The 20,876-nt window shown below is 42.3% G+C and overlaps 1 protein-coding gene across 1 annotated transcript in view; it reads left to right on the top strand.

Moving 5' to 3' along the window:
* The window catches only part of CYFIP1 (cytoplasmic FMR1 interacting protein 1), a 139,247-nt gene that overhangs the window by 65,820 nt on the left and 52,551 nt on the right, over nucleotides 1-20,876 (top strand). Inside the window, 5 exon segments of the mRNA XM_053582044.1 lie at nucleotides 3,745-3,836; nucleotides 4,982-5,099; nucleotides 13,915-14,037; nucleotides 15,423-15,548; nucleotides 16,006-16,116. Of these exon segments, the coding sequence (XP_053438019.1) occupies nucleotides 3,745-3,836; nucleotides 4,982-5,099; nucleotides 13,915-14,037; nucleotides 15,423-15,548; nucleotides 16,006-16,116 (570 nt within the window).

Genomic DNA, 20,876 nt, shown 5'->3' with positions numbered 1-20,876 from the left:
CGTAGTGCCTGTCATGATTTGCATTCCCACCCGAAGTGAGGGAGCTTTCCATTTCCCATGTCCTCACCAGCCTTTGTCACTTTCTTTTGGAGTGGAGGGGGGGCATCCTGAGGGTGGACACGTCATTGTGATTTATTTTATTTATTTATTTATTTTTTCTTAGAGACAGAGTCTCACTTTGTCGCCCTTGGTAGAATGCCATAGCTCACAGCAACCTTCAGTTCTTGGGCTTAGATAATTATCTTGCCTCAGCCTCCTGAGTAGCTGGGACTACAGGCGCCTGCCACAATGCCTGGCTATTTTTTGTTGCAATTTCCATTGCTGTTTTAGCTGGCTGGGCTGGGTTTCAACCTTTCACCCTCCGTATATGGCGCCCTACCCACTGTGCCACAGGTGCCGCCCACATCATGGTGATTTATTGGCTGGTGTTTCCTTGTGGTCTGGTTGATGGTTCCTTGACAGCTTTCTTTCTGTGTGATCACCCTTCTAGGTGTTGCCTCTGTGAAGTTCACTCGCAGACTTCTGCTCTTCTCTTCCCTGTTGATTTGTCATTCTTTATATAGTCTGGATACAACATGTTTTGTTAGGTGCTTTATATATGGATTCTCCCCTATATGGTCACCTTTTCACGTTTCCCTCAGTTTTATTAAGGTATAGCTGAAAAACAAAAATCTTACATGTTTATGGTGTACAGTGTGACGTTTTGAAGTTTGTATGTGTTGTGAAATGGTTAAATCAAGCTAATTAACATATCCATCCCCTTGCATACAGATCATTTCTTTGTGGTTAGAACATTTAAGATCTGTTCTTTTAGCAAATGTCAAATGTACGGAACAGTATTGTTACCTATACTCCTCATGCTCCAGAACTTATTCATCCTGTGTGATTGAAACTTTGTACCCTTGGACCAATATCTTCTCCCCTTGCCACTCTTTTCACTTTCTTAATGGTGTGATTTGATGAACAGTTGTTCTTTTTATGGGGAAGGGGATTTATTTTTTTTAGACAATCTCAAGCCATTGCCCTCGGTAGAGTGCCATGGTGTCACAGCTCATAGAAACCTCGAACTCTTGGGCTCAAGCGATTCTCTTGCCTCAGCCTCCCAAGTTGCTGGGACTGCAGGTGTCCGCTACAATTCCGGGCTGTTTCTTGTTGCAGTTGTCATTGTTCTTTAGTGGGCCCAGGCTGGGTTTGAACCCACCAGCCCTGGTGTATGTGGCTGATGCTGTATATTGTGCTATGGGTGCTGAGTTGCAACGTTGCTTTTTTTTTTTTTTTTGTAGAGACAGAGTCTCACTTTATGGCCCTCGGGTAGAGTGCCGTGGCCTCACACAGCTCACAGCAACCTCCAACTCCTAGGCTTAGGCGATTCTCCTGAGTGGCTGGGACTACAGGCGCCCACCACAACGCCCGGCTATTTTTTGGTTGCAGTTTGGCCGGGGCCGGGTTTGAACCCACCACCCTCGGTATATGGGGCTGGCGCCTTACTGACTGAGCCACAGGCGCCGCCCCAACGTTTTTTTTTTTTTTTTTTTTGTCTCACTCTGTCTCCCATGGTAGAGTGCTGTGGTGTCATAGCTTACAGCAAACTCACAGTCTTGGCTCAAGCCAGTCTCTTGCCTCAGCCTCCCAAGTAGCTGGGATTACAGGCACTATCACAACACCCAGCTGTTTTTAGTAGAGACAGGGTCTCTTGCTCAGGCTGATCTTGAACTCCTGAGCTCAAGGAATACACCTGCCTCGCCCTCGCAGAATGCTGGGATTATAGGTGTGAGCCACTGCACCTGGTAGGGTACCATTTTATTTTATTTATTTTTATTTTTATTTTTTTCTTTGAGACAAAAAGAGCCTCAAGCTGTCACCCTGGGTGGAGTGGGTGGAGTGGCATCACAGCTCACAGCAACCTCTAACTCCTGAGCTCAAGCAATTCTCTTGCCTCAGCCTCCCAAGTAGCTGGGACTACAGGCACCCATCACAATGCCCAGCTATTTTTTGGTTGTAGCCGTCATTGTTGTTTGGCAGGCCTGGGGCTGGATTCGAACCCACCAGCTCAGGTGTATGTGGCTGGCACCTTAGCCACTTGAGCCACAGGCTCTGAGCCGGGGTAACATTTTAGATGGAAGGTTCATACTTATTAGAAGTTTTTATGTTAGTGTACTTCAATATATCAATCTTTCATTAATGGCTACTTTAAGAAATTTTGGTACACAGGTTCAGGAGAATTTTCTACTGTGTTAGCTTCTAGAAGTTTTCTGTTTTCTTTTGTGGCTAAATCTATAGTCCTCCTGGAACTGGTATATGGTGTGAGGTAGGGGTTAACATGCTTGGATTTTTCCCTATATGGATATTCAGTTGGCCTTGATGGGTGATTGCAAAGATTGTCCTCCCCATTGTTCTGCAGTGTTACCCAGATCATAAGTCAGGCATCTGTCTATGTGTGGTCAAGTTCTGTGTACTGCCTATGGTCTTCCAACCCTGCTCCAGGGCCACAGTGCTTTGATTGAAGGAGCTTTCTAACAGATCTGCTGATCTTTAAACGTGTATCTTCATGTTTTGTCCTTCACATTTGTCTTGGCTATATCGTCTCTTCACTTTTTGAAATGTATTTTAGAATTGGTTTGCTGATTTATACACATAATCCCTAAAAAAACATTTTTCCTTCTGCAATTTTGATTGGGATTCCATTGAGCATATAGATCAGTTTAGGAGTCGCCGGACATGGTGGCTCATGCCTATACTTTTAGCACTCTGGGGGGCCGGGGTGGGTGGATTGCTTGAGCTCATAGGTTCAAGACCAGCCTGAGCCAGAGCAAGACCTCATTTCTAAAAATAGCCAGGTGTTGTGGCGGGCGCGTGCAGACCCAGTTACTCAGGAGGCTGAGGCTAGAGAATCACTTAAGCCCAAGAGTTTGAGGTTGCTGTGAGCTATGACACCACGGCACTTTACCAAGGGTGACAAAGTGAGACTCTGTCTCAAAATAAACAACAAACAAAAAGATCAGTTTAGGGAAAATGGACATTTAAGAATACTAGGGGGCGGCACCTGTGGCTCAGTCAGTAAGGTGCCGGCCCCATATACTGAGGGTGGCGGGTTCAAACCCGGCCCCGGCTGAACTGCAACCAAAAAATAGCTGGGTGTTGTGGCGGGCGCCTGTAGTCCCAGCTGCTTGGGAGGTTGAGGCAAGAGAATCGCTTAGGCCCAGGAGTTGGAGGTTGCTGTGAGCTGTGTGATGCCATGGCACTCTACCCGAGGGCCATAAAGTGAGACTCTGTCTCTACCAAAAAAAAAAAAAAACGAATACTAAGGCTTCCTATATAAAACATGATCTATCTCCATTCACTGGGAACTCTGTATAGAATTTTGGGAGTAATAATTTTGTTCAGAGGTCTTGGACATTTTTAGTTATACTAATTTGCATCGTTTAAATTTTTATCGTTTTTGATGCTATTGGAAATTGTTTTTCTTGACATTTTTGTTTTCTAACTGTTGATAGTAGATAGAAATGCAGTTTTTTAAATGACTATGAATCTATCAACATGGTAGGTTAATTTTAACATTTGATAAGTTTTTAATGTTCTTAAATTATATTTTGTTCCTTTCACAGGGAATGTAGAAGTCATTTACAATTTTTGTAGTGAATGATTTGCAGAGGTAGTGTTCAACTAAAGTAATTGTTAGCGTTAGTCATTTTCTTTGTGCTTAGGTAACATGCATAATGATCTTATTTTTTTCTTTGAATACAGCAACTCCAGGTGGTTCCATTGTTCGGGGACATGCAAATAGAACTAGCAAGATACATCAAGACCAGTGCCCACTATGAGGAAAATAAGTCACGGTAGGAGGAGAGAGAAGCTGCCTTGTTTGACCATTCTGTAAAGTCCTCATCTAGAGGCCACACTTTTAACCCTCTGGAACTGAATGTGCACTGTAGTAGCCCTTGACACATGTGCTGATTTATATTTAAATTAATTGAAAAATACAATTAGAAATTGAATCTCCTTTGCAGAATAGCCAGATGTCCAGTAGTTAGTGGCTATTGTATTGGACAGCACACAGAGAGAACGTTTTCATCACCCAGAATTTCTCCTGGGCAGTGCTGGTCAAGAATAGAGAAGTGCAAAAGAGTTCTCAGGGCCCAGTGGTGTGCTGGCAGGTACTTAGCACCAGGCCTGGTGGCAGGGTGGATGACTGCAATTATAAGAGCAGCATATACAGGAATGTCATCTGGAGGCCTTACCAGCCCAGGCCTGTTTGTGCAGGGTCCCTAGAGCTGAGAATGGTCTTCACATTTTTATTTATTTATTTTGAGACAGAGTCTCAAGCTGTCAACCAGGGTAGAGTGTCATGGCGTTATAGCTCACAGCAACCTCCAACTTGGGCTCAAGTGATCCTCTTGTCTCAGTTTTTCTATTTTTAGTAGAAATGGGGTCTCACTTTTCTCAGGGTGGTCTCAAACCCATGAGCTCAAGCAATCCACCTGCTTCGGCCTCCCAGAGTGCTGGGATTACAGGTGTGAGCCACTGCACCTGGCCAATCTTCACATTTTTAAAAGAAAGGTTGTCAAAAAATGGAACAGGATGACTATGTAACCGATGCACTATGGCCCACAAATCCTGAAGTGTTTACTCTCTGGCTCTGAATGGAGGAAGTTGGCCAGCCTCCAGCATGAAGGATCTGTAGCTCACAATTACAGCTCATAGTCCTGTGGAAGACTGCACAGTGCTGGTAGAGTCCCGCAGGAAGCTTTTGTTGACTTTTGCTGAGCTCTCGTACCTGTGACCAACCTGTAGTTGCCATTCACCCATGATTTCGACAAATGAAATTGCATCTCAGTCTCAGGGGTTGGCAAACATTATCTGTAAAAGCCAGAAGAAAACACTCTTGACTTTACCAGACACCCTCAGTTTCCTCAGCCCTGCCAAGGTAAGCCTTATTATTGTGCCTGGTTCAGGTAACGTGGTGCTTTCCCTCCACAACCAGGTGGACGTGCACATCCTCGAGCAGCAGCCCCCAGTACAACATCTGTGAGCAGATGCTCCAGATCCGAGAGGACCACATGCGCTTCATCTCTGAGCTGGCACGCTACAGCAACAGTGAGGTGTGTGCACCCACAGTCACGTCATGTCGCCCCCCAAGAACCCGCCAGGCACCTGAGGTTGCTTGTATTATTTTGCACCTAAACACGAGTTGCTTTTAATAATATAGATACAGCCAGATATAGCCTTCCATCACTTAAGGGACACATTCTAAGAAACACGTTGTTGGGTGATTTAGCCAGGGTGTGACACACCTAGATGTCACAGGTTACTGCACACCTCAGCTATACACGTGGACAACAGGGTGCTGTACTGAATACTCTAGGGAGTTGTAACACAGTGGTAAGTATCTGGGTACCTGATCATATCTAAACATATAAAAGTATGATAAAATCAGATATTGTAATACAATGTTATGGGGCCACCGTCACATGTGCTGCATGTCACAGACCAAAACGTCATCTTGCCGCTCATGATGATTGGCGAGGCAGGGCAGTTAGCATTGCCTATGTCTGTTCAGCTGTATAAAAAGCATCTTTTTTTCTCTCTCTTTTTTTTTTTTTTTCCAGAGGAACATAATCAGAATCCCAAAAGAGAGGACTAAGAGGGTTTATCAATTAAGTAGCATTTTTTTTTAATTGTTGAATCATAGCTGTGTACATTAGTGCACTCAAGGGGTACAATGTGCAGGTTTCATATACAATCTGAAATATTCTCATCAAACTGTTCAACGTAGCCTTCATGGCATTTTCTTAGTTATTGTATGTAGACATTTGCATTCTGCAGTTAGTAAGTTTTGCCTGTACCCATTCTAAGATGCACCGTAGGTGTGGCCCCACCCATTACCCTCCCTCCACCATAACCTCCCCCCTCCCTTCCCCTTCCTTGGCCCTTTCCCCAAAGTCTTGTGCTATAGTTGGGTTATAGCCTTCATGTGAAAGCTATAAATTAGCTTCATAGTAGGGCTGAGTACATTGGATGCTTTTTCTTCCATTCCTGAGATACTTTGCTAAGAAGAATATGTTCCAGCTCCTTCCATGTAAACATGAAAGAGGTAAAGTCTCCATCTTTCTTTAAGGCTGCATAATATTCCATGGTATACATGTACCACAATTTGCTAGTCCATTCGTGGGTCGATGGGCACTTGGGCTTCTTCCATGACTTAGCAATTATGAATTGGGCTGCAATAAACATTCTGGTACAGATGTCTTTGTTATATTGTGATTTTTGGTCTTCTGGGTATAAACCTAGTAAAGGAATTATAGGATCGAATGGTAGGTCTATTTTTAGGTCTCTAAGTATTCTCCAAACATCCTTCCAGAAGGAACGTATTAGTGTGCATTCCCACCAGCAGTGTAGAAGTGTGCTCTTTTCTCCACATCCACGCCAATATCTGGTTTTGGGATTTTGTTATGTGGGCTACTCTTACTGGGGTTAGGTGATATCTCAAAGTAGTTTTGATTTGCATTTCTCTGATGATTAAGGATGATGAGCTTTTTTTCATGTGTTTGTAGATCGTACATCTGTCTTCTTTAGAGAAGTTTCTCTTCAAGTCCCTTGCCCACCCTGAGATGGGATCACTTGTTCTTTTCTTGCTAATATGTTTGAGTTCTCTGTGGATTCTGGTTATTAAACCTTTATCGGAGGTATAGTCTGCAAATATTTTCTTCCATTCTGAGGGCTGTCTGCTTGCTTTACTTACTATGTTCTTGGCTGTGCAGAAGCTTTTTAGTTTGATCAGGTCCCAGTAATGTATTTTTGATACTGCTTCAATTGCCTGGGGAGTCCTCCTCATAAAATATTCACCCAGGCCGATTCCTTCAAGAGTTTTCCCTGCACTTTCTTCAAGTATTTTTATAGTTTCATGTCTTAAGTTTAAATCTTTTATCCAGTGAGAGTCTATCTTAGTTAATGGTGAAAGGTGTGGGTCTAGTTTCAGTCTTTTACAGATTGCCAGCCAGTTCACCCAGCACCATTTGTTAAATAGGGAATCTTTTCCTCACTGAATGTTTTTTTTTTTTTTTTCTCACTGAATGTTTTTAATTGGCTTGTCAAAGATCAAATAACGGTAAGTAGCTGGATTCATCTCTTGGTTCTCTATTCTGTTCCAGACATCTACTTCTCTGTTTTTGTGCCAGTACCAAAACAGCACAAAAACAGAGAAGTAGATGTTTTGATCACTATCGATTTATAGTATAGTCTCAGGTCTGGTAGCGTGATTCCTCCTGATTTGTTTTTATTTCTGAGTAATGTCTTGGCTATTTGAGGTTTTTTCTGATTCCATATAAAACAAAGTATTATTTTTTCAAGATTTTTAAAATATGACAATGGAGCTTTAATGGGAGTTGCATTAAAATTATATATTGCTTTGGGTAGTATGGACATTTTAACAATGTTGATTCTTCCCAGCCATGAGCATGGTATGTTTTTCCATTTGTTAACATCTTCAGCTATTTCTCTTCATTGTGGCCACTTCCATTCTCTCCTCCTGCCCAGAGTGGCTCCGAGCCAGTACTGCTGGCATTTGGACTGGGCAGGAGGGTGGTGACAGTTGCTGGGCAGGTTTGACCTCAGAGAAGCAGTGGAATGTCACTTGTCACATCTTAGCAGGTCAGGCAGTGAAGGGACAACTGGGTGTGTGCTACAAATAGTTGAGAGGAACAAAGGGTCTTTGGGGGCATAGGAACAGAACTGGTCAGTTCCTAGAAGGTCTTAGGAGGAGCATTAATGTTAAGAGGGACAACCGGTGTCTGGGTACATCATACACTCACCATGTCCCCAGTGTGGAGACCCCACCTCACCTCTGCCAGCACAGTCTTTGGGTAGAAATCAGGGCTCTGCCGCCCCTCAGAGCAGGGCATAATAGTAAACTGAGTTAGTAAGGAAAAAAATCAACCTTTGAATGCTTTATTCAATTTATTTTTTAAACATTTGTGGAGATATAATTCACATACTGCATAATTTACCCATTGAAAGTATACAGTTGGAAGGTTTTTAGTATATCACAGAGTTGTGCAATCATCACCACAATCCATTTTTGAGCATTTTCAGCACCCCCAGAAGAAACCAGAACCATTAGCAGTTGCCCCCACCCTCCCTTCTCCAGCACTGGCGATCGACTTTCTGTCTGTACAGATGTGCCTGTTGTGGACATTTTACACAAATGGAATCCCACTTCACTCAGTACTGTTTTCAGAGTTCGCCTATGTGGTAGTGGGTATGTTATTTTTATGGCTATTTGATATTCTGTTATATGGGTGTACCACATTTTGTTTATTCATCAGTGGATGGAAATTTGGGTTATGGATAATAATGCTGCTGTGAACATCAGAAAGGTCTTCTTGTCAGGAAGACACTGAGGAGTGGAATTGCTGAATCATCAAAACTCTATGTCTAACATTTTGAGGAAGCACCAGACCATCCTCAAGGTGGCTGTACCTTTTTATATTCCCATCAGCAAAGGTTGAGGTTTCTGACTTTTCCACATCCTCACCAACACGTCTTACTGCCTTCTGGTGAATGTAAAGAGGTATCTGTTGTGGTTTGGTTTGCATGTCTCTAACAACTAATGATGTTGAGCATCTTTTCATGTGCTCATTGGCCAGTTATATATCTCTTCTTTGCAGAAATGTCCATTCACCTCTGGGAGGCCAAGGTGGGTGGATTGCCTGAGCTCACAGGTTTGAGACCACCCTGAGCAAGAGCAAGACCCTGTCTCTAAAGGTAGCCAGGCGTTGTGGCGTGTGCCTATAGTCCTAGCTACTTGAAGGCTAAGACAAGAAAATTGCCTGAGCCCAGGAATTTCAGGTTGCAGTGAGCTATGATGCCATGGCTTTCTACCAAGGGCAACTAAGTGAGACTCTGTCTCGAAAAAACAAATCTATTCACATACTTTACTGTTGTTTTAACAGTTTGCCTTTTTGGCTATTGAGTTGTTTATTTTTAATATATTTTGGATACCAGTCCCCAACCCAATGTATGTTTTCAAATATTTGAAAAACTTTGCCAAGTTTTTCTTTCTTGATAGCATCCTTTGAAGCATAATTTTAAATTTTTGATGTCCAATTTCATATATTTTTTCTTTTGTTGCTTATATTTAAAGTGAAAAAATCATTGCCTAACACAAGATCATAAGGATTTTCCCTTGTTTTCTTCTAAGTGTTTTGTAGTCATAGCCTTAATTTAGATCTACAGTACATTTTCAGTTAATTTTTGCATGTAGTATGACATAGGGGTCCAAGATTGATTTTTTTTTTGTGTGTATGGATATCCTGTTTTTCTTGCACTACTTGTTGAAAAGACTTCTTTCTCTGTAAAGGCAGCTCATCAAAAATCAGTTGACTTTCGTCGTGAGGGTCTATTTCTGGGCTCTACTAACTTCTTTTTGTCCATATCTCTGTCCTTAAGCCAATACTACACTGTCTTGGTTGCATCAACTTTGAGGTAAGATTGAAATTGGGAAGCATGAGATTTCCAGCTATGTTCCTTCTCAACACTGTGTTGTCTTCTTTGCCAAGACTGTGAATCTTTTGAACTTTTTTTCCATACATTTATTTTATTTATTTATTTATTTTATTTTTTTGTAGAGACAGGTCTCACTTTATCGCCCTCGGTAGAGTGCCATGGTGTCACACAGCTCACAGCAACTTCTAACTCCTGGGCTTAGGTGATTCTCTTGCCTCAGCCTCCTGAGTAGCTGGGACATTTTTTTTTTTTTTTTTTTGAGACAGAGACTCACTATGTCACCCTGGGGAGAGTGCTGTGGCATCACAGCTCACAGCAACCTCAAACTCTTGGGCTCTAGTGATCCTCTTGCCTCAGCCTCCCAAGTAGCTGGGACTACAGGCCTCTGCCACAATGCCTGGCTATTTTTTGGTTGCTGTTATCGTTGTTGTTTGGCGGGCCCAGACTGGATTTCAACCCACCAGCTCTACTGTATGTGTCTGGTGCCCTAGCCTTTGAGCTATAGGTGCTGAGCCTCTTTTGAACTTTCATACAAATTTTAAGATCAGCTTGTCGATTTCTGCCAAAAATTGCAAATGGAATTTTATTTATTTATTTAGAGACAGAGTTTTACTATGTCATCCTCGGTAGAGTGCTGTGGCATCACAGATCACAGCAAGCTCAAACTCTTGGGCTTACGCGATTCTCTTGCTTCAGCCTTGCAAGTAACTGGGACTACGGGCACCCGCCACAATGCTCAGCCATTTTTTGGTTGCAATTGTCATTGCTATTCAGTAGGCCAGGGCCGGGCTCAAACCCACCAGCCTTGGTGTATGTGGCTGGTGCCCTATTCACTGAGCTGTGGGCTCTGATCCAGCAACTAGAATTTTTTTTTTTTTCTTTTTTACAAGGTGTTGATTTTTTTTATTTTTTAATTTTTATTAAATCATAGCTGTGTACAATTATGCAATGATGAGGTACAATGTGCTGATTTATATACAATTTGAAAAAAATTTTTATTAAGTCTTTTGTACATAGATCATAAATACATTTATGCCAATTTCAGTGTGTTGATTATTTGTACAAATTGGAGTGCTTACATCATACTAATCAGCATAGCTTTCACCTCATTTACCCAATTATAGCAACTAGAATTTTGATGGAGATTTGTTGAATCTGTGGAGTATTTCTGTCTTACCATTATTAAGTGTTCCAAACCATGAACACAGGATGTCTTTTTATTTATTTAGACCTTGTTTAATTTCCTTCAACCATTTTTTGTTGCCTTTAGAGTACAAGTTGTATTCTTTTGTTACATTTATTCTTAAGTATTTTGTTCTTTTTGATGCTATTATAAATAGAGTTGTTTTATTAAATTTTCATTTTTAGGTTGTTGCTTAGGCTCTTTTGACAAGAGGGTAAAGATTTGTTTTGAGCTGGGATAGCAGTTGGGTCTGAGTCCTTCAGAGAATCAGAAAATGTCCTTGGCTCGGCCTGCACAGGACACTGAGGCCCCCCAGAGACCCCAGGTCGGGTCACTACCACACAGTGACCAGCAACACCATGTTCTGGACAATTTTTTTCTTTTCTTTTCTTTCTTTCTTTCTTTTTTTTTTTAAACTTCCCATTAGGAAGATTCTCAAACATAGAAGGAAAGGGACCAGCTGTGGCCAGGTACCATCTCAGCTCCCTCGTCAGCCCGTTTCAGAGACCCTTCACCACTGCTATTGCGCCATGGCCTGGGTCCATTTGGAGCAAATCCAAGACAACGTAGCACTCCCTCTGAAGATACATCTCATGTGTCTCATAGGGCTCTTGTAAAACATAACCATAATGTCATTATCACACCTAAAATCATCAGGTACCTCTCAGTATTGAATAGCTGATCGTTGCTCACATTTCCCTAGCTGATTCAGAAATGCTAGTTTTTCATGTTTGTTTAACTCAGGCAGGATCCAAACATCTCTTAAGATGCCCTGTAGTGTTGTACACCTCGCCTTCCATACCCTCTGGTCCAAGTGCATCAGTAGTGAGGCACAGAGGCCAGTCAGAACCCTCTCTGTCCTCTCTCCCCCTCAGCCCTTGGTCAGCTGGGCTGTGACTGCTGGAGTCCAGTGTCCTTGGGACTCAGATTGTCCAGTGTCTAGGCCTGTGAATTCATCATGGCTGCAAAATGATGACCTTTTAATTCTGTTGTTCCTTCTCAACTTCTTGGAGCAGCACTGCCTTGCTCTGAGGTGTAGTCCTCCAGGAGAAGCTTGATTTCCTCTTCTTTTAAAATACAGCCACATGTTGCTTAATGATGGGGATATATTCTTAGAATTGTGTCCTTGGGCAGCCTTGTCATGTGAACACAATGGTGTTGATGGTCTCGTGCACCTGCACAAACCCAGAGGGCACACCCTGCCATACACCTAGCTGTGTGGCACCTGTTGCTCTTGGGCTGCATCCCTGTGTGGCATGAGACTGCTGAATTCTGTAGGTGCTTACAACACAGTGCTAAATGTCTGTGTATAAACGTATCTAACACAGAAAAGATGCAGTAAAAATACGGGGATTTTTTTTTTTTTAAGTTCACCTGTGTAGGGCACTTGCTCTGAGTGGGGCTTACAGGACTGGAATGTGGTTTGGGTCAGTCCGTGGGTGAACGGAGGGCCTGTGACATTACTGTACACTGCGGTACCTGTATAAACACTGTAACTTACGCCACATTAAGTTTACTTAAAATAGTTTTCTTTTTTCATTAATAAATTACTGTAACTTTTTTACTTTATAAACTTTCTTTTTTTTTTAAGAAACAGAGTCTCACTTTGTTGGCCTTGGTAGAGTGCTGTGGCCTCATAGCTCACAGCAACCTCCAGCTCTTGGGCTTAGGAGATTATCTTGCCTTAGCCTCCCAAGTACCTGGGACTACAGGCACCTGCCACAATGCCCGGCTGTTTTTTGGTTGCAGTTTGGCCGGGGCCAGGTTCAAACCCGCCATCCTTGGTATATGGGGCCAGCGTCCTACCTATGGAACCACAGGTGCCGCCCTATAAACTTTTAAATTTCTTTTATTAACTTTTTGACTCTTGTAATAACAGCTTAAAACAAACACATTGTACAGCTGAACAAAATATTTTATATACTATTCTGTGAGTTCTTTCTATTTGAATTTTCTCTTTTGACTGTATTTTTTTTTTTTTTTTACTTTTAAACTTTTTTGTTAAAAACTGAGACATACAGCCATTACCTTAGGGGCCTGCACAGAACCAAGCTGATTGGTATGTCACTGGCTCTAAGAATTTTCATCTGCACCATAACCCATTGGAACACCTTCATGTGTGCTGTGCATTGGAAGTGACATTATATCGTGGATGACTGTAATTATTCCCTAGCATCAGTAAGGTAACGAGTTAATTTTTTTGAGTGCCATTTTGCAGTGAATCCACTTCAGGGTTCTTCTTTTAGTTCACATGCTGAAATCCTGTTCTTAATAACTCTAGCAAGTGTGGTTTGATTTATGTAGCAGTCTGGTCTTAGAGTAGCAATACCAGCACCACCAATCACAGTGACTAGAAATTGTTTTAAGATTTGTTTTGCAGGTTGTTTGGTCTTTTGAGTTTAAATCAAATCAGGATGCTTTTTCTTTTTTTTTGAGACTTAGTTACACTTTGTCGTCCTTGGTAGAGTGCTGTGGCATCACAGCTCACAGCAACCTCCAGCTCCTGGGCTTAGGCAATTCTTTTGCCTCAGACTCCTGAGTAGCTGGGACTACAAGTGCCCACCACAACACCCAGCTATTTTTTTGTTTCGATTTGGCCGGGGCCAGGTTCGAACCCTCCACCATCGGTATATGGGGCCAGCACCCTACTCACTGAGCCACAGGTGCCATCCCCAAATCAGGATGTTTCAAAAGTGCTTGGGAGGGCTCCTGTGGGAGTGTTCACAATATCTGGATATATAATTCCATCCATTGTTTCATTTTGCTCTTGACTTTTAGAGATTGCTTTTTCTTTCTAATTTAAATTCTGTGTCCTAATTACATAAAATATTTACATAGTTCTAATGTCACATCTATTAAAAGCAGTATATTCAGCTAAACTGCCTTTCCCTTCCCTCTGCCCTCCCTTCTCGTAGATAAATGTCCTTAATTTTAAGTGATATAAGCAAATGCACCTGGTGTGTGGTTCTACTTAAGTGCATGTCTCCCTTCTACCACGTCCAGGAGATCCCTACAGGCAGTGGGCAAGCACCTCCTCTTCCTAGGGCACCCCAGAGCACCCGTTTTCTGGGCTCCGTGGGCCACATCACTGTTGCAGGGAGAGTCTTGTGCACACACCGTTTGTATTTTTGCTGTGTGTTTTTGGGATAGATTGTTATGGTGGGCTGTGTAGGATGGTGGGAAAACGCACCTGTGCCATTTCTGATGGTGCTATATTTGCCTACCTGCAGGTGGTGACAGGGTCCGGCCGCCAGGAGGCCCAGAAGACAGATGTGGAGTACCGCAAGCTCTTTGACTTGGCCCTGCAGGGCCTTCAGCTCCTGTCACAGTGGAGTGCACATGTCATGGAAGTGGTAGGTGCCAGCTCAGCCAGGCCTGGGGAAATCCCAACTAAAAACAGCCACCCCAGTGGTTGGTTAGAAGTGCTTTTCTTCCTGAAGTTGCCATGGTATTTTTTCTGCTTTAACTTTGGTCTTTGGGTTGAGAAGGGATGGGTTTTTTATCTTCCACTCTGGAAAGAAGAATGTGTGTCAATATAGTATGTAAACATCAAAGTTCATTTCATTTATGTGTTATCAGTAAAAGCCTTCACCTCTCACAACTTTCTGATATAATTGAATTTGTGCTATTATGATGGCCTTTAGTTTCTCTTTTTTTTTTTTTTTTTTTGAGACAGAGTCTCACTATGTTACCCTGGGTAGAGTGCCATGGCATCACAGCTCACAGTAACCTAAACTCTTAGGCTCAAGCAATTCTCTTGTCTCAGCCTCCCAAGTAGCTGGGACTACAGGTGCCCACCACAATGTCTGGCTGTTTTTGGTTTGTAGTTCACATTGTTGTTTGGCAGGCCTGGGCTGGGTTCGAACCTGCCAGCTCCGGTGTATATGGCCGGTGCCCTAGCTCCTGAGCTACAGGCACTGAGCCTAATTTCTCGTTTTTAAACATTTTCTCTTTGGAGTTCCAGTTGTTGGTATCTTTTGTTGAACATTAATAACATTGTTTCTGGTGTCGTGTAAAATATTTGGATACCTTAAATGATAACAAATTTTCCTATCTATCGTTTATTTTGATCAAAAGAAGTTATCAAATTGGAAAGATTATATGATTATTTAGCAGGCAAACTCTTTCTTTTTTTTTTTTTTTTTCCCTGAGACAGAGTCTCACTACATTGCCCTTGGTAGAGTGCCCTGGCATCACAGCTCATAGCAACCTCAAACTCTTGGGCTCAAGTGATTCTCTTGCCTTAGGCTCCCAAGTAGCTAGGACTACAGGAGCCCTCTACAATGCCTGGCTATTTTTGTGGTTGTAATTATTGTTGTTTGATAGGCCTGGGCTGGGTTTGAACCCGCCAGCTCCGGCATATGTGGCCGGCGCCCTAGCCTCTGAGCTACAAGTGTTGAAATGGCAAACTCTTTTTTTTTTTTTTTAAAGGGTGATAAAAAACTTAGAGGTTTAGATATTTAACACACAATATCCAGGACATTTTGCTTGGTGTGTTTCTTACACCTGAAGTCACACGCTGGGGTGAGTTCTGCCCTTTTGTGAAAATGGACTGCGTGTGTGTGTGTACACACGTACACGTAGGTTTGCATGCCCACACACACTCATGCCCATTTGTGTGACTTTCAGAGTGCAGTAGAAGGCTGACCTTTTGGCTTTGGCCATTGTGGTGCGAGTAAGACTAGAAGCCAAGCAATTCACGTTCACTGTGTGTCTCTGCTCTCTCTGACCACACCAGTATTCGTGGAAACTCGTGCACCCCACTGACAAGTACTCCAACAAAGACTGCCCTGACAATGCTGAGGAGTACGAACGCGCCACCCGCTACAACTATACCAGCGAGGAGAAGTTTGCCCTGGTCGAGGTGAGGACATCTTTCTGCTGTCTCTGCCTGCATGACTCTGGTCTCATTCTCTCTTTTTATTTTATTTTATTTTACTTACTTATTTATATATTTTTTGAGACAGAGTCTCACTTTGTCACCCTTGGTAGAGTGCTGTGGTGTCACGGCTCACAGCAACCTCAAACTCCTGGGCTAAAGTGATTCTCTTCCTTCAGCCTCCCAAGTAGCTGGGATTACAGGTGCCCGCCACAATGCCTGGCTAGTTTTTAAGAGACAGGGTCTCACTGTTATTCAGGCTGGTCTCCAAATCCTGAGCTCAAGCAATCCACCTGCCTCAGCCTCCTACAGTGCTGCAATTACAGGCTTGAGCCACTGCGTCCGGCCCCATCTCTTCCTTTTTAAATGGAAAATCAAAACCGTGAACAAAACTGCTCCACCCCTGCCAAACAAACTGCCTAATTTTTTTTTATTTCAATAGATCTATGGGGCACCAGTACAGTTTTGCTGCATGGACGTGTCTTGTCACACAGTGGTGTGGTCCAGGCTTTCAGGTACCCATCACCTGACTGGTGCACACTGTGCCCATCAGGTGGGTTTCCAGCCCTCAGCCCCTCCCACCTCTGAGGTCTCCCGTGACTGTTGTTCTACTCTGCACAGCCCTGTATGCCCAGAGTTTAGCTTCCACTTATAGCTGAGGACGTTTGGTATTTGATTTTCTGTTCCTGAGTCACTTCATGCAGGATAAAGGCCTCAGATCCCATCAAAGTTTCTGCAAAAGACATTGTTTCCTTTTTTTTTGCAGTTTTTGGCCGGGGCTCGGTTTGAACCCACCACCTCCGGCATAAGGGGTCGGCGCCTTACTCCTTTGAGCCAAAGGTGCTGCCCTGTTTCCTTCTTTTTAAAGTGAGAACTGCCTCATCTCTGTCTTTGCTTCTATGTAGGGCATCCCTTTTGCTTTGGTCAAAATAGTTAAAATAGCCGTGTTGACAGCTCTCTGTGGGCTGATCATTAACTTGCTGAAGAGTGGTTGTGAGCAGAGAGCAGTTTCTCAGGTGCAGGGAGGCCAGATGGGGCTTGGTCCCTGTCATTTGAGAGGGAGAAGGCTGCTAGAGCCCCTGGGCATTTTCCTCTGTGGGGCCACTGGCTCTTTGCTGTCATATTTGTCCAGCTTACAGTGCACTGTCCTCATGATGTACGGACATTCTTATTTCTAGTGTCCACACATTTCTTTGATGGTTTTGGTTTTCTTGTCTTTTTTTTTTTTTTTTAGAGACACTCTCACTTTGTCGCCATGGGTAGAGTGCAATGGCGTCATAGCTCACAGCAACCTCTAGCTCTTGGGCTTAGGTGATTCTCTTGCCTCAGCCTCCCAAGTAGCTGGGACTACAGGAGCCTGCTACAACGCCCAACTATTTTTTTGTTGCAGTTTGGCCGGGGCTGGTTTGAACCCGCCAACCTTAGTACATAGGGCTGGTGTCCTACTCACTGAGCCACAGGCACCACTCCAGTTTTCTTGTCTTGTTTAAGAAATCTTTCAAGGCTTGGCCCCTCTAGCTCAGCAGCTAGGGCACCAGCCATATACACTGGAGTTGGTGGGTTCAAACCCAGCCTGGGCCTGGCAAATAACAATGACAATGACGAAAAAAAGAAAAAAATAGCCAGGCGTTGTGGCTGGCGCCTGTGGTCCCAGCTACTTGGGAGGCTAAGGCAAGAGAACCTCAAGAGTTTGAGGTTGCTGTGAGTTGTGACGCAAGGGTACTCTACTGAGAGTGACATAGTGACACTCTTGTCTCAAAAAAACAAAAACAAAGAAAAATCTTTGCAAACTCTTGGGTCATGGAAATGTTCTTCTGTGTTGTCTCTAGATATTTTACTATTTCTCGTTGACACCGAGATCTGAAACTCACTGGACTTTTTTTGAAATGCATCTTGCCCCCACCATCTATGACCCCGCCCTTGCCTTCTTTGTACTAGAATAAGTGACTGTGCCTGTGTGGGTGTGTTTCTGCTCTCTCTCTCTCCTAATCCATGGATCTGTTTATCTGTTCTTGGTAAAATACTGATGTGTAGCTTAATTTATCATGTCCAGTAAAGCATGTATTTCTGTGTTCTTCAGGAGTTCCTCGGCTATTCTTGCTCTTGGTATTTTCATGTATATTTTAGAATCACTTTCATACTGTACTGCGCAACCTGTTGGAATTTTTTATCAGGATATGAGTAAATCTGTAGATCATACTAGGGAAAACTGACAGACTTCTAATGCAGTTTGCTGTCTGTATCCTTGGTTTCCATATCCGTGGAGTCAACCAGTCTTTAGTCCAAAATATTTTTTGGAAACAAAAATATCAATACAATAATGAACATAAAAATGAAGAATATACAGCATTACAACTATTTGTATAGCATTTACATTTTGTTAAGTATTACAAGTAACCTAGAGATGACGTAAAGTGTACAGAAAGATGAGCAGACACTGTGCCACTTCATATAAGATTTGAGCATCTGCAATTTTATTACCTGTAGCCAATCTCCTGAAGATATCAAGGGACAATTGTATTTGGTCTGTTTTTCTTGGTCTTTTTTTCATTGATACAAAAAATCAGATATACATATTTTTGGAGTGCATGTGATCGTTTGTTACATTCATTTAATCAAATCAGGATAATTGGGATATCCATTAACTGAACTGTCTTTACTCGAGGAACATTTTAATGATTCTCTTCTAGCTATTTTGAAATGTGCAGTTGATTAATGTTATCTAGTTACCCTGTCGGTCCTAAGTCTTTTTTTCAGTATGGTGTATGTCTTCATTTGTTCAGAGATTTCTCATTTGTAATCTGTGGAGAAACATTTTATGTCTTTTCTTGGCTTTAATTCTAAGTATTATAGATGGTTTATTCAAAAAATTTTCTAAATTTTAGTCACTTGTATTTAAAATGTAAATTTGTTGAAGAATTTTCCTTTGTATCTACCAACTTCCTAAACTCATTTATTTATTTCCTTTTTTAGAGACAGAGTCTCACTTTATTGCCCTCTGTAGAGTTCTGTGGCATCACAGCTCATAGCAACTTCCAACTCCTGGGCTTAGGTGATTGTCTTGCCTCAGCCTCCTGAGTAGTTGGGACTACAGGCACCTGCCACAATGCCCGGCTATTTTTTGTTGCAGTTTGGCTGGGGCCGGGTTCGAACCTGCCACCCTCTGTGTATGGGGCCCGCACCCTGCCCACTGAGCCACAGGCACCGCCCTAAACTCACTTATTAATTGTAATAAATTATCCGTAGATTCTTTTTGGCTTTCCTACTTGTATAATCATTATTTGCAAATGGTGATGACTTTATGTCTTCCATCCATCTTTTATTTTTCTTTTTAATCACATGGGTAGATTTCTAGTTGTTAAACAGAGGAGAGGGACCAGACATCCTTGAGTTGCCTCTCATCAGAAGGCTGCTTTCAAGACTGCCACATGCTATTTGCCCAGTTTATCATAGCTTCCCTTCATAGGATAGGAGGTTGCATTCTATTCCTAGTTTGGAAAAAAAACTTAATCATGGAAAGATATTAATTTAAGGCCATGTGAGGTGGCTCACACCTGTAATCTCAGCACAGTGGGAGGCAGAGGCTGGTGGATTGCTTGAGCTCACAAGTTCCAGACAAGCCTAAGCAAGAGCAAGATCTCGTCTCTACAAAAATAGAAAAACTAGCTGGGCATTGTGGCAGGCACCTTGGGAGGCTGAGGCAGGAGGATTGCTTGAGCCCAGGAGTTTGAGGTTGCTGTGAGCTGTACTCTACTGGTGCTCTACCCAGGGCGACAGAGGGAGACTTTGTCTCAAAAAAAAAAAAAGATACTGATTTTATTAAACAGTGCATGCTTTAGAATACTCTTGTGACTTTTTTATTCCAATAATATAGTAAATTTACATGATTGGCTTATTTATTTTCCTTTCTTTTAACTCACTGAGTTACTAAGCTAGCTTTGCTTTCCTGGTATAAACTCACATTGATAATACTGTATTATCCTTTTTATATATTGCCGGCTATTGTTTGCTAATATTTTGCTTAGAGTTTTTGCATCAAAGTAAATGAGTGGGAGTAGGCTTTACTACTACTTTTAGAGGCTGGATGCTATGGCTCTTGTCCATAATCCTAGCACTCTGGGAGACTGAAATGGGAGGATCACTTGAAGCTAGGAATTTCAGACCAGCCTAAGCAAGACTGACACCCCATCTCTACAAAAAGTAGAAAAAAATTAGCCAGATATAGTGGTGTACACCTATAGTTCTAGCTAGTCAGGAGCCTGAGGCAGGAGCATGGCTTGAACCCAGGAGTTTGAGGTTGAAGTAAGCTATGATGACACCACTGTACTCTACCCAGGGCAACGAAGTGAGACTGTCTCCCAAAACTGTGTCTACAGAGGGTTGCAAGAAAAGAATACACATTTTAAGAAAGGAAAAAAACCGTATTAAAATTCTAATACCCAAGTCACGTTTGACTTCTACAATTACAAGTGGTGCTCAAATGTGATTTGCATTCATCTTTGGTTATCAGTATATACTGAGTATTACAGTTTTAATACAGTTGTTTCCTTTGTTAAGATATGTATTCCTTTTGTTGGTACCCTCTGTATGTGCGTGTATGTGTATATATATGTATATATATGAAACTTAGGAAAAATAAACTTATTATATTAACAAAAAAATTACAAAGATGGTAGAAAGAGTTTCCATACACTCCGCTTCCATTTTCCTTTATTATTTACATCTTAAATTAGTACTTTTAATAATAATATACCCATACTGATAATACTACTATCTAAAGTTTATACTTCATTCACACATTCTCAATTTTTCTGTAATGTACTTTTTTCTGACCCAGGATTCCACATGACATCAAGTCATCTTGTCTCCTCTGCGCTGTGACAGTTTTTCAGATTTTTTTTGTGTTTGTGATGACCTTGATGGTGTTGAGGAGTCCTGAGTAGATGGATATGTTTGTTGTAGGGATCTGACTTTTTCCCATGATTAGACCAGTGTGATGGAAGTCTGTGAGAGGAGGACCACAGAGGTGAAATAAAAGTACCCTTCTGGTCCCATCACATCGAGGGTACATGCTGCCAGAGTGACATGTCACTGCTGATGTTGACTTTGGTCACCTGGAATCTGCCAGGATTCTCTACTGTTAAGGCACCTCTTACTCTTACCACACACTAGTTTTTTAAGGATGGATATCAGTTGTTTCGCTTGCACCTGCCGCTTGTACGATACTATCCCAGTAAACTTCAACTCTAATTTATTGGATGATAGCTTCATAAAATTCCTCATGGAATACTTTCTAAAGTGTAAAATTCAGTG

Source organism: Nycticebus coucang, chromosome 2 (assembly GCF_027406575.1).
Source record: "Nycticebus coucang isolate mNycCou1 chromosome 2, mNycCou1.pri, whole genome shotgun sequence".
Classification (NCBI taxonomy): Eukaryota; Metazoa; Chordata; class Mammalia; order Primates; family Lorisidae; genus Nycticebus; species Nycticebus coucang.
This window is presented reverse-complemented; position numbering and strand designations above follow the sequence as displayed.